General features: G+C 40.4%; 1 protein-coding gene and 1 long non-coding RNA gene across 5 annotated transcripts in view; both read right to left on the reverse strand.

The window, feature by feature from the left end:
• Positions 1–703: 703 nt before the first annotated feature.
• LOC148155986 (uncharacterized) lies at positions 704–3,489 on the reverse strand. The gene is made up of 3 exons (XR_015764865.1): positions 2,594–3,489; positions 2,357–2,445; positions 704–1,499 (listed from the first exon to the last, which is right to left on the reverse strand). It is a non-coding gene; the product is annotated as an uncharacterized LOC148155986 (long non-coding RNA).
• A 645-nt stretch (positions 3,490–4,134) lies between these two features.
• LOC106903212 (sema domain, immunoglobulin domain (Ig), transmembrane domain (TM) and short cytoplasmic domain, (semaphorin) 4D) overlaps positions 4,135–13,795 on the reverse strand; it is a 39,004-nt gene continuing 29,343 nt past the window's right edge. For 3 of the 4 annotated variants that reach the window (XM_088010901.1, XM_014966846.2, XM_014966841.2), the window contains 13 exons: positions 12,615–12,760; positions 12,473–12,535; positions 12,279–12,377; positions 12,087–12,180; positions 11,835–11,951; positions 10,395–10,546; positions 9,417–9,592; positions 9,129–9,285; positions 8,542–8,764; positions 8,256–8,368; positions 7,827–7,999; positions 7,615–7,661; positions 4,800–7,447 (listed from right to left, as the gene is read on the reverse strand). In XM_088010901.1, the coding sequence (XP_087867027.1) occupies positions 6,453–7,447; positions 7,615–7,661; positions 7,827–7,999; positions 8,256–8,368; positions 8,542–8,764; positions 9,129–9,285; positions 9,417–9,592; positions 10,395–10,546; positions 11,835–11,951; positions 12,087–12,180; positions 12,279–12,377; positions 12,473–12,535; positions 12,615–12,760 (2,555 nt within the window). In that variant the 3' untranslated portion in view covers positions 4,800–6,452. Of the gene's footprint in view, positions 7,448–7,614; positions 7,662–7,826; positions 8,000–8,255; positions 8,369–8,541; positions 8,765–9,128; positions 9,286–9,416; positions 9,593–10,394; positions 10,547–11,834; positions 11,952–12,086; positions 12,181–12,278; positions 12,378–12,472; positions 12,536–12,614; positions 12,761–13,795 lie in introns of all 4 variants that reach the window. The other variant, XM_088010902.1, reaches the window with a different exon arrangement.

Below are 13,795 nucleotides of genomic sequence, written 5' to 3' on the forward strand. Positions count from 1 at the left end.
ACTTTAGCTCAATACAAAGTTTCTAATGTGAAAAACAACAATAAAGCCTCACCACAAAGTATTTTCCCCTTACGGAATAGTCATCGGTCTTTAAATCTATAATCCATTTCTTTAATAATCAGCATCTGTTTTGCCAATTAGATTCTAGGAAACAGTTGTCCTGTTCCAATTCTGTAATAGATCTACAAGAAGAAGTCCTTGGATGATAAATTATTCAGGTGGAAGAAAATGCTTTTTGTGGAAAATGCTAATGTGGTACACTGTGATTCAGCAGAGTTGGAACTTGCAGAGCTGCAGGATTCATTCAAATAAGTACCACTGTTGCAATATTTCAGTGCACAATTACAAGTAAAAGTTTCCCTTTAAAAGAAAACCCAACTTTGATAGATTATATTATAAAACGATGAATACCAAAGGAGCATTAGTGTTAATTACATTACACAAATCTGCTCTGTGAGGTAAAAAAAAAATAAAGAAAGAAAGAAATCTAGACCCCAACAAGATTAATCCAAAACATGCCATAACAAAACACTGAATATACTCCATTCAGTGTTCTACTGTAAAAACGAACTTCGTTGGGTTTTTACAGTAAATGCCATACGTGTGTAGTATGCATTTGTTTTAGGAGTGCGAACAACTACTGGTTTTCAGCATTTCTGAAACCCAGTAGTTGCTCAACATGGTCCATTCAATACAAATCAGACAAGAATAAAACAATTTATTTCAAGACTAAAACCACATGTTTCTTTAAAAAAAAAAAAAAAAAAGCAATAAGTGGTAAACTTTCCAGTGTGTGCCAAAACACACTGGACTTTGGCAGTTTAATGTTTACCTTTGTAGTGGTATTGTGAATATTATAATAAAGTATTGTTTGATTCAAGTAAATAATTAAGCTAACTTAAGCATAAGACATACTGGCAATAAAAGTATGACCATAGATGATAAATTTCTTATCTCCGTTTGATCCTAGTTGAGGCTTGAATAACTTACTATATTTTAAGTAAAAACTCTGTAAGATAGCCTTGAGGAGTGAAACTGGTTCTTTAAGGAAATTAAGAGGCAAAACTTTGAATATCATCACACTATAACTGGGTTTAACAGAGACACTGACCCAAAGAATCTGATAAACTTCAAAAAGACATTTGCCGTTTTCACACAAGCACTGCTTCAAAATGTATGTACAGTCTTACACCGTAAATACAGCAACAAATCCAGTACAAGCTTTCTTAGACTGAAGGAGTCAGTGGGCTTTAATCCTTCCAGTTTGGAGGGAGTCCAAAAACCATCACAGCAGCCATGTGAGGTCTGCACCTGCTGGGTGCAAGAGCTGTGAATTCTTCATGTCATGGTCCATCAAACTCTCGTGTAAGTGGCGACACTGAAACATATTGTGTTTGTGAAATGTTCAGTGTCAGAGGAGTGGTCCAGCTGGACTGAGAGGCCAGTGCACAACCAGAATGAACACGTGCTCACCCAGCTGTGTGGCCATCACAGCTTTCCTGCAGAGGAAAGAGCAGAGATTATAAAGAAGCAAAGAAGTGAAAAAATAAATAACTAAAAAAAATGCAGGGCAAGGATTTCTGTGGATTCTGTACTTAATGACCATAAAAGCATACAATCTAAAAAAAAAAAAAAAGTAGATGGTTCTCCTCTAAAATCTAAGCTATGAATTAATTGGTCATCACATTTTATTTTTGAAAACCTCAAAAGACAGTCATGGTAAAGTTGCATTTAATCCAATTAGAAGTATTGATGTGGTTAAAACTATTTGAAATAATACAATTGATAAGGATATTTTGTAATGTAGTTCTTCATAGTCTGATTTATTAAGACTGTTGCTTTCTTACATTTGTACTTTTTTTTTTTTTTTTTTTACAGCAAATGTCATATTTTTCACCAAAGTATTGCCCTATTAGTGGAAATACTCATAACCTTGATTGAACTTCCACCATAAGTAAAGCAGGACAACAGCTATTACTGAGACTTGGTCACACTTTGTATTGCCTTGTTGCTGAAGATGTGCTATATAAATAAAAATGCCTTTACCTTTACACCGAGATGTCAACTTAACAAAACTTATTGGTTAAATTTATTTTAAAGATGTATTTTTCAATTGTACCAGCAATTGTGCCAATGGTGAGAAGTGGAAGCCAAATATTTTTCTTGGGTTTATTTTTTTCCACCAGAAGAAATATCCTCAAATCATACTACTGGAATAAAATTATATATTTCTTTTTAATTTCCAGAAGTATCAAAAAGATTTTCATCTTGATATACCGGTTAAATGAAGTGAAACATTTAGACAAAGAGGCTTTTGAAGAACATGAGACGAAAAACACTCCACTGTGAGACCTACCCAGGTTTTTTTCCATCTTTTCAGCAGCTGCTCATGCTCTGTAAGCGCACCTCTCCATTGGTTCAGCTCCCTGGATGGAATGTTTTCATCTGTCGAACAACAACATCCTTCATAGATTTAACAATCACCCGTCGCCCCATCAGTGGCAATACTCACAACCAACCAGGGCAAATCCCTCATACACGACCACTTCACAGCAGTTTAACTTTTTTACCCAAATCCACACAACCATAATACCTCCTGTAGTGAGATGGAGGTCAATGTCAGACGTGTCACTTCCTGTGCTGGCTTCAGCAACACAGCGGTAACGGGCTTCCTTGATCAGCGGCCCCCCTCTAAGCCAGCTGCTCACCAGCACCTCCCTCTGGCCCAGTGGCCTTCGGTACTCCATTACTGGGGTGTCCACACTGTACCCATTTATTAGCCAATGAATATGGATGTCGCTTGGACCTGCGGAACAGAACGGGACTTCTTGTTGACTCCTGATTGTTGAGACCCTGGCGTGGAGAACATGGTGCTTTCCTTTGGTACGTTCACATGAGGAAATCAGTTTGCAGAGGTGCAAGCAGTCATGCAGCAGTAAACAGATTCCATCACATCTGATGTTTTGTATCAACAGTGATCACACAAACAGTTCAGCATGCCAGAAAAAAAGTTTCATTTAGGACAATTAAGAAAAAGCTTTCCTTAAACCTTATCTATTCATTGCCATCTTGTAAAGTTTGTACATTGAGAGTCTGAAAGAAAACATTGGACATTCAGAAAATAGTTTTTGATGCCTGATAAACTATCGCCAACCAGGAAGACTGTTTAAAACATTTTCTCGATTGTAGAATGATGTGTCCGTATCAGATCTATGTTGGTGTGTAACCCAGCCTCTGAGGCTTGCACGCAAGTAAAAAAATAAAATAAAATCTGAAGTTTGGCATGCATTTGATTTAAACCACCTCTTAACACCTCAGTGCTGCCATAGATCTGACTTAAGAGTTGCAATAGAAAAACTCTAGCTGAACTGAAGTTGCATGAAGCCCAGTTTAGTTCAGCACCAGCTATGTAGAAGATAGAAACATCTGAAGGAAGGGGCTCTGGTCAGATGAGACCAAATTTGAACCTTTTGACCAACAAGCAAAATGCCAAGTTGTGCAGAAAGATAACATCACACCAAAAAGACCATTCCACCTGAAATACATGGTAATGGCAGCACCATGCTGTGGGGTTAACCTTCAGTAGCAGACAAGGAAGCTGGACAGAGTTAATGGCAAGATGGATCAAGCTAAATACAAGGTGAACCTGGAAACCTTTTAGACTTGAGACTGGGATGGAGGCCAACTTATAGCAGGATGAGCATAAAGATACAAATAAAGGGAGTTTACATCAAAAGCACACTGGCTGTATTTGAGTGGTCCAGTCAAAGTCCTGGGTTGAGTCCAAAATTGATGTTCAGGTTTTCTTCATTAATTTTTGCTGAACTTGTCAATTTAACAAAAATATCAATCATTGATATGCAAAGTTCATAGATACCCCAAAACATACAACTAAGTGCAGCAGGAGGTGATTCCACAATAAATCAACTCTGGGGATCAAATATAATCGCACGCCACAGCCGTCAGATCATTATTCAAAAACATTTTCCTTCCACTTGACATTCATGCTGTCTTTTGTTTTTGGTCAATCATAAAGATCTCAAAGTACATTGAAGTTTGTGGCTCAAATATGACAAAATGCAAAAAAAAGTGCAGTGGGAATGGATTACCTTTGAGCAATAATGCACAATGATATTTTGTGTCATTTCTTTATTCTGATTCAGTTTTTTTAAAAAAGTTTTGAAATCTGACAAGGTTTATTTCACCACTCTACTAGGAGCCCAACATCCTATGGATTTATGTACATAATCAACAACCATTTCCCATATATACAAATATTGACAAATGTTTACATGCACACAAAAAAATTAACAGTTTTACCAACAATTCTTCTGCAGACTTCTTCTGCATGTTCCATGGAGACATCGTGAACAGTGCTCATCTTTAAATTTTACAAATTAAGACTGCCATTACACAGCAATTTTTAAAAAATATATATATATTTGTGCAAGTCAGTTGTAAAAAAGCTGACATTTTTGCAATGAATCCCTATTTTGTATTTTCAGAAATCGATCCACCTTTGTGGTAATCCAGCAAACAAATCCAGAAACCCAAACACTCAGCTCTGTTAGTTCAGGCTCGAGTAATGCCAACACACAGTAGAAAGGGGAGGAAAAGAATGCAAAACAAAGGGTTAAATACACAAGGCATGGGTTTCAAAACCAAGCATGTGTCCCTGAGGGAGGGGGAGGTTTCTTCAGGGAGGGGTATGAGATAGGTCAGAGTCACAGGCAGCACTCACCCAGAGCGAGGCAGAAGAGCAGGAAGGCCTCCTGGGCGTGAACCCCCCAGGCCTGGTCCTTCAGGAGAGGAGGCAACAGTCTTACCTCTGCCTCCCGAGCCTCCACGCAGTGGGGCTTGGCGGGAGAAGAGGAGGAAGGGAGGGAAGAGCAAGAGCTACTTCCAGAGGATGACAGGGAAGATGAGGAGTCGATAGAGGAGGCTGTGAGAGGGAGGGAGTGGCGGAAAAGAAGAGAGCTTTGAGGAAAGTCTGAACACCGGATGGCATGCAGAGAGAATAAAAGAGGGAGCGTGAGAAGTATAAAACTAGAAGTTTTGCAATAAATAAAATCAAAATGAAGGATTGAATTGCTGTGTCATTACCACAGATGTGTCATTTTAAATAATCTAAAACAGAATGTTTAATAAAATCATAATAAATATTAAACTTCAGATTGTTTCCAGGGCTCTAATGTCCTCTGCTCATACTGTACATTTTTATTTCAGTAACACACCACATAAAGGAGACGGCCTGATGAGGGTTAATACACAGGACAATCAGGAATGTCGACTTCACAGATAAAGAGAACAAGAAAATGTTTTTTTTTATTTTTGTTTTATCTCAGCAGTGCCACTCATCGATAGTCCACGGTTCGATACATTCCAGGTTTTCTCCACCAACCAAGATGTCCGACTGTTTTTCTATCTTCTGACGTATCAACTCTGTGATGGAGCTACACAAACCAGGTGGCGAGGCTGACAACACAGGGCAACACACAAAGGCAAATCACACAGAACCTCCCTGAGAAATTACCATGACGATGAAGCATCAGTTATACAAATGGATGCAAATGCTCCAAGGGACATTTTTATCCACTCAGGCTGAATAGAAATAGGATTCCAACTTGGAAAACATCACAATAACTTACCAATTTGGCAAAGAATGCTTCCAATTTGGAATATAAGAAATAGCTTTTCTTGCTGGACTCAGCTGAAAGGATAAAAGCTCCAAATCAGACCACAAAAGAGCAAAATATCTGATCCAAGCCTTCAGATATTTGCTACATGCTGGACATGCGCTCACTTTCATGACATTCAGCTTCTTAGCATGGGCCAGTGACCAGCAGACAGTATCAAGGAATGGCAAGAGTTCACAAAGTTAGACTTTTGAAATAAGTCAAACTGTCAACGTGACCAGTTTTTTCCAGATGCATAGAGCATTAAGTAATGGCAACAATCCTCCTCCTCCAACTAGAGGAGGAGGATTTCCCTCCCTTTGAATACAAATTCAGCTGTTTGGAAACATTTCTAGTTGTGAAAAACACCACCCATTCCCCCATAAAGAGGTTAAAAGACGCTAGTTTAAAGCAACTTTGTGCTAGCGCCTACATATCAGACTGTTAAAACTGTGCTACTCTCTCAGGAGCATAATGACCAAAAGGTTCAATATTCTCCATAAGAAATTTTGCAGTTATTCTATATTTTTGCTTAAGTCTTATGATAAATACATGTTGATGCTTTTTATTTCAACAGGTAAATAAGAAAACGTTGCTTTGTTGTTTTAAATAAAATTAACCGGATCGTATCAGACATTTTGGGCGGTTTATGCTAAATACGTCAAACTGTTTATTTTACTCAAGGTCGTCATACTGGCCCATGCCTACTGCAGAAATAAGGAACTTAGCCCTGGTGCACTTTCTACTCTGAACATGTAAAAACACCACTGATATTCATCAGTAAGCGTCATCTGCATCCGCAAACTGGATGGACTGGGAGTCGCAGTCCACATCGAAAGGTTTCTCCTGGGAGGAGCTGTCGCCTCCAAAGTTGTGAGAAGGGAGGCGTCCGTTGCCGCACTCGGGTTCCGTCTCGTAGCCAGTGTCGCGCAGTGCCTGAAGGTTTTTGGTGGGTTGGCTGCCGTTTTGCGCGGGTTGCTCCGTCATGTTAATTTTCTCGGCAGCAGACGCTTCCATTAAACCCGCCTCACAGGCCCTGTACTCTGGCTGATGGGTACACTTGTTGCTTCCTAGTAGAGTGGCTCGCAGCCTGAGGCACGGGGCGGGGAGATACTGCATGTAGCAGTTGTACACCATCGCGGCTAAAAACAGGAGGAAGAACAGGAGGAAAAGGGAGAGGAGGGCCACGCTGTTGTTGTGTTGCAAATACTCCGCAGCAGGGTCCTGGCTGTCTGGACGAGGAATGACGGAGTTTGCGGGAATGTTCCTACTTGGCTGTAACCTGACTGTGCCACTGGGCGGCGGGGTTAGTGATGGGTCAGTTTGGGGCGGGGAGGTGAGGAGGACTGTGGATGTGAAGCTGGCCGAAGTTAGTGGCTGTCTCTCTGTCTTACCATTACCTTCAGCTGGAAGCACGCTACTCGTCTCCTGGCTGCGGACTGTGGTGGCCAGACGGTTTGTCCTGGCAGGGGGTCCGGGAGGAAGATCCAGCTTCAGTGTGTATCCAGCAAGAAGGCGGCTAAAGTTCTTCCCAACAGTAGGAGCCCATTCCACAGACCAACACTGGTAGTCACCCTGATCCTCGGGGGCCACGCTGTAAATGAGGAGCCCGTTTTCGCCGATGAAGTGGAAACGAGAGGCCTCGTTGAGAAGAGTGTTGTTTGATTTCCACATCACATGAGCCAGGTTGGAGTTCACCATGCAGGGAAGCTCAGCAGAGCTGCCTGGTTTCACTAAGACTTTCTGATAGTCCTTCAGAGACACCGAAGACACTGAAAAGCAAACAAAAAGAAGTCACATTTGCATCTTCTGTTCTAGTGATCCTTCAAGTGAGAATAGTTTTCTCATACTTATGGCCTGTGAACAATGTACTGTGTATTAACCGTCTGTGTGCAGTCAGACTGTTCCGGCTCTTTGGGTGGATGTGTGCACATCTTACCTGGAGGACAGATGTCTGCATCACCGCTTAGACTTTGGATCAGACTCCTGCAACACAAAAAACCTGAGTTCAAATTATAATCAAACACTGAGAAGCGGGTAAATCAGGTTTGACCCCTAAGACCTCTGGAAGTTTCCTTTTCACTGATGAGTGCAGTACAACTATGCAGAAAGATAGCGGTGATAAAGAGTGAATGCAGCCCATCAGGTTACCTGAGCTGCTCCTTTGGAACATCAAGGATGCAGACACAGGCGGCTGCGTTGGGGTCCCAGGCGCAATAGGGGTCTCGAGCCAGGACACAGTCGTCACACGTAGAATACTTTCCACAGAAAGCTGTGGGGGACTGAATGACGCCAGAGTCCGACCCAGCATACACCGACCGTGTCTGGAAGAAATTAGTTTGTTCGTATGATATGCAAAGGAATGTATTTATAAACAAGATCTTATAACTCCCATTTTTTCTGTGGGATTTAAAAGTACAGACTGTCAAAGAACTTGTAAACTTTTCTTTATGTGTCTGTACCAATAAAAGGATGACTTTATGACTTTCACAATCACCTAATGTTTCCAGCAATTTTTTTTTTCCCTCAGACAAGACATAGGCTAACTTATATTTTTGGAGAACTGAAGAAGAAACTGACCTCAGAAGACAGCAGTAAGTTTTTTATGGGTTCAGAGTTCTTCAGGAGCTGGATCTCCTCCACGATATGGACATCTTCCTCGAACACCACCGACTTGTGCAGGACACCTTTATCTAACAATCACAGCAGAAGAAAAAAAAAACATTTAATTATCCAACAAGGCACGCGTGGGGAACGTATTCTCCATTAGTTTAACATTTTAGCATAACAGAAATCAAACATGTTATTGCAAACTGCAGCAAGATCAAGCCATTTGCATGCAGTATCACAGCAGATAAGTTCTCACCTGTTCCGGTGAAGATTACATCATAGATGTTCCCATCAAGTGCTTGGACCCTCTCTACTACAATCTGAGTGTAGTTGACGTCCTTGGTGATGAGTCGAGGTTTGTTGCCGATGGGCAGGACAGGGTCCTCCAGCAGCGGGTGGTCCCGGACAAACTGAAGGGTTTTGTCCGGAAGGTGGAGTGAGCTGCTGATGTTGTGTTGACGCAGTTGGTTGCTGATACACTGGTGTTGTGGGAGGGACACAAATTAAAGTCAGACAAATACGGACAAATCTTGATGTATTCATAGCACTTACTCATTGCGCCCTCTCACATTTCAGGCCACAAACTTTAATGGGATTTTACATGGTAGACCAACATAAACTAGAGCTTAATTATTCTGCTGTGGATTTTTATTTAGGGGAATTAAAAGCCCGCTACACTTTTCAGATTTCTTTTGTAAATACTTTACTTTTATCATTTTCTGTCGCCTTCACAATTGCGTGATGCGTTGTGTTGCCGTATCACATAAAACACACTGAGCTTTGTGGTTGTAATGAGCTATGAGTTGAGCAAAGCATGCGAGTTGAGAGTTGACAGGCACTCACTGCACCAGGACGGGGAGACGGAGGGATGCCGTTATACCGCACCCACTTTGTGTGGGACTGCTCCACTGTGGCCTTCTGCATATACTTCCCCTTAGAGAAGACTTCCTCCACAGCTGTCATGTTGTAGGCACACACCGCTGACAAACCCACGTTTCCCCTACGGCAGTAAAACACACAGGTGTGACAAATCAGTTAGACAACAAGGAGAAGAAAGAAAATGATCAAATTTAAATGAAACAGACATATTTATGGATTGTTACATAGCTGAAAGTTAGAGAAATCACTGACCACTGAGAGGTGAAAACACCGTAGAAGACTGTATCTCTCCAGTCTCTTCCCTTCAGGATGAAAACGTCATGGACCACATTGAAAACAAAGTTGAGCTCCGGCATGGAGCACACCAGCTTGGCTTTCAGAAAGGAGGTCCATTTTTTCTGCAGAGTACGCTCTCCTCCAAGGTCACCCTGGAAAAGGATATGAAAGAGGCCATGTGTAAAAACAAAGAAGAAGAAGTCACATTGAAAACCTTAAAGTAGGTTAATGTGCAAAAGGGACATCAGAATCCACTCATTTTCCTTTTATTAGCTTATAATATGGATTATTCTTCTGGCCTTTCTAACAAACTAATTACCAAAAGTCTATATAGCATCACCATAGTCTGGCTTATAAATACTGTTAAGATATTTGAATTAGAAACCACACATTTGGTAGAAACTAAAAAGAAAGTTAAAGACTGACTAGTTTGTCCTAAAAAGTCCTTCAGGTATGTTCCTCAAAAATACTGGATATCTTTCTATAAAACTCCACTGAAGAAGAACCCATTCCCATCTTTGCCATGGTTTCACCTTTAAAAATGACAAAGGTGGTAAACCAAAACCTCTCTCATATTCTGTGGAGGGAAAAAAACTGCAAATAGCTAGTTATAATCTCTAAACAATATATTTTCATCATTTTAGAGTTTTGTGGAAAGAGCAAGAATTTTACTTGAACTGATAGATTTTGGTGGATTGTGTTCGAGTCTTTAACAAAGTTATATTCGAATTCTTACATAACAGTCATAAGCTAATGTCTGCTGGTAGTTTGTTGTCTAACAAATGTTGCGCAACTACAATAATCACTCTTATTGACTGGAAGTCAATACAAAAGAAATTACTTAAGATTTGATCAACACAAAACGTGAACGATCCATAAACGACAACAACATGGCAACGGGGATAAAAGAAGCATGCTGCAGGTATGAGCAGATGGTGCACAGCGTATGCTGACCTTACAGACGCGAGCCACCCTGGGAATGAGCAGCTTGCCAAAGAACTCGTACTCCACTGACACCTCGGTGAAGAAGTAGTAGATTTTGTCGTCCTCGCCGTCTCCTCTGTGCTTCTCGGCCCTGATCACATCTGCAAAGACGAAGCTGGGCTCTGAAATGAATGCACATGGAGAGGACAGATAAATACGCTGGTTGATGCAAGATGTTCAGACCAATATAAAAATCCTTCTTACAGCCCATTTATCTACAGAAAAATTCAACACATCAATCCTGACTTGAGCTGTCTAATACATAGTATGCACAGTGTATTTTAGATTTCAGGAGTTTACAGTTTGGAGACAATGAGACCAAGATAGATTCTCCATTGCTAACTCCCACCTAAATATTGCGTACATATGCTATACAGTTACTGTATTAAAATACTTTTATTCATGGTATGTTATATTCAAATTCTCAGAAATCAATTCTAAGACATAACATCAAAATTAACAGAAATTAAGGCATGAAACCATCATTGTGTGCACACGTACAGTTCACTTTTTGAAGAGAAGTCCTGAGAATTTAATGATGTTTTAATTTACTGAGATGTAGGTGTGTATATGTTCTCCATACATTTGGTCTTAGAAGTAAGCTACAAGACAGAAACCCTTTCTGCCATACTTTGCCAAAAATATGTAATTTGGTGAAACTAAACTTGAACTTTGGAATTAAAATTCCATAAGGTGCAAAAATGATCCAAAAAAAAAAAAAAGCAAACATATCTACAACAAAACATGATGAAGGCAGCATCATCCTCAGGCTTTTTTTTTTTTTTTTGCATCACTAGGGGCTCATAATAAATCCAGACATACAAGTGAATGACTTCACCGGACAAATTTAAGTTCTAGATAGGCCCAGCCAGAGTCTAGAACTGAAATTGACAGAAAATATCTGGGGTTGCCAGAGGAGTAACCCCAGATATCTCTTGTAGACAAGAGATGATACATTTGGGTAACTATTGTGGGTAAATACTGACTGTGAACACATTTTTAATGTCATATAAAGCTTACTTTTAGCAATCCACTATGGGTCAGAAACATGCTAGTAATCCTAAAACTCAACAAGCTTCGATCTGCAGAGAGTACTTCCCCCAAACAGACCCATTTAAAGTCAGGGTTGTTTACAGAATGAATAGTCATGAGTTTGTGGTCCAGCAGCAGCAGTGACATTTTAACAGACTAATATTGCGTAAATACTGCGTAAAAATGAGAAGCTGTGAGTTTCATGTTCTGTACACAGAAAAACTGAAATCAGTCACAATCTGCATGTGTGGGATGTTGTAAAAAGGAGAACAGTCAGGGTGGCAAAAAAATCCCAAAAATATATTTATCCCGGTCCGGCAGTATGTTGAAGTGTCTTTCAGCTGGATGAACCACCTGAGGAATATGGTCCAAACTCACCATTGAGCCATGATGTGGAGTACTCTGTCCTCAGCAGGGAATAGGATGGGGAATATCTGGAGATAATCGGTTCACTGCCTAAGAAGTTATAAGCTGTCCCAGAATAGAGGTCTCCATCTGATGGGAGAATGAAGCCAAGTCAGTTTTCCCTCGCCATGACAAGAGATTACTACAGATTATTATCCATTTTAATGCAGGGCCTTCAACCAAAAGAGCTCTTTGTGAAATGAGCCGAAGCTGGCCTCAACTTACCGACCATGACGGCGGTAAAGCTCTGCGAAGGGTCAAACGAACACTTCCCTCTGCCATCCTCAGGTCGACCCTCCAAAGAAAAGTCTGCAAGATTCTGAAACACACAAGCTCTTACAAGTCAGCAATGCTGCTGATTAGTGGGTGCATGTAGTGTGACGTTCGCAGTTAAAGTGTAATGAACCATTAGCCTACCAAGTAATCACACTGAGGCTGGAAGGCATGTGTGCCGCAGATGTAAAGCCGCTTGTCATCCACTATCTGGAGCACTCGAATGTAGTTGGGGCAGTCCCTCTGAATTGGAACGGGACAGAGTTATTTACATCATAGATCCAGACAGGAAAAGCTAGTATGAAGCAAGCGGAAAATGTATTTGTTATCTAGCAAACCTCTCTTGATTTTCCTTTACGTGTGCACATCACCATGGGATGTTCTGCAACTTTCCACTGAACCTATGAATCAAACGTGACAACTTAGCTTTTTGAAGATATCCTCTATTCTGTGATGGCGCCATTATTCCCACTCTTTCACCTTTTGGTTCCTGACTGTCACATTCCTCTTGTTGAGCTCAAAAATGGCGTCCCTTGCTCCCACATACAGGGCATCTCTTTCCTCACTCAGCAGTAGCGTCGAGTAGTTAAAGATGCCAGGCTCTGAAAACTCCAGGAGGTCCAAATCTGAGGAGGAGGATGTTTGGTGATGAGGCCACATTTACAGCTTTCAACCAATACAGCTACATTAAACCATATTCAGAGTTTTAATTAAGCTGCTCATTATACATTTGGATCAGCATTTTTGAAGTTACAGGAGATTCAATTCGTAGTTTGATTTGAGGGCTGATTTTAAATTGACTGAAATAAAATGCTGGTCTTAATGTTCATCTAAGTAGGTCATGCAGGTTAGATGAATAGAAACTTCCTGTTAAACATATTCAAACTCTTTGTTTGGTGACAAACATAATGAGATTTTATGTGGTAGACCATCACGTAGTATTGTTTGTTAGATTTTGTTAGTAGGTAGGAAACGAATGCAACATTTTCAACAAATCTGAAAACTGTAACATGCATTATAGAATCAGCCCCTTTTAATAAGATGCCTCTAAATAAATTCCTTTAATCTGGTTGATACATAAACAAGAATCCTTGAAGCTTCAATTGTAGCAAAATGTGTTTTTAAAAGAATTGACTAAAAAGAGCTGAATAAATATGCACAATAAACTTTTCTTTTTTTTTTAATTGTAAAATATTGTGAAAGCCATTTGAAAAGTTCAAGGGTCATGAATGCTTTTTTCTTTTGTAAGGCAATGTAACTAGAAACTCATGTCTTCTTCCTCCTAAGACATTCCATCTCTCATACTGAAGTCTTTTTAAAACATGAATGGAAATGAGCCTTCCTGCTGCGTGTGGAACTGGTTTGAAGCAACATGTCAGCAAATGCAATCACCTTTTCTTCCTTTTCAAAGACTGCAATGTGAAGTCTCTTACTACTGGTGGTTTTAGCTTCAAATGCAGGTCACAAACAAAATAAATACCCTCAACAGGCGACTAAATGCGGCTGGGCAACAGAAGAGTTTAAAGAGGAGTCTCTCTTGCTGCTCTCACTCGGAGACCGAGTTACCTCAACTATTTCTGTAGCCAGCAATGAGAACCTTTTCTTCATAGAATCGTTCACCTAATTTGAGACTGGAGCTGCTTTCTCCTGATAGAATTAGG

Source organism: Poecilia mexicana, unplaced genomic scaffold, assembly GCF_051168715.1.
Source record: "Poecilia mexicana isolate PSO_F unplaced genomic scaffold, ASM5116871v1 scaffold_12, whole genome shotgun sequence".
In the NCBI taxonomy this organism is placed as follows: domain Eukaryota; kingdom Metazoa; phylum Chordata; class Actinopteri; order Cyprinodontiformes; family Poeciliidae; genus Poecilia; species Poecilia mexicana.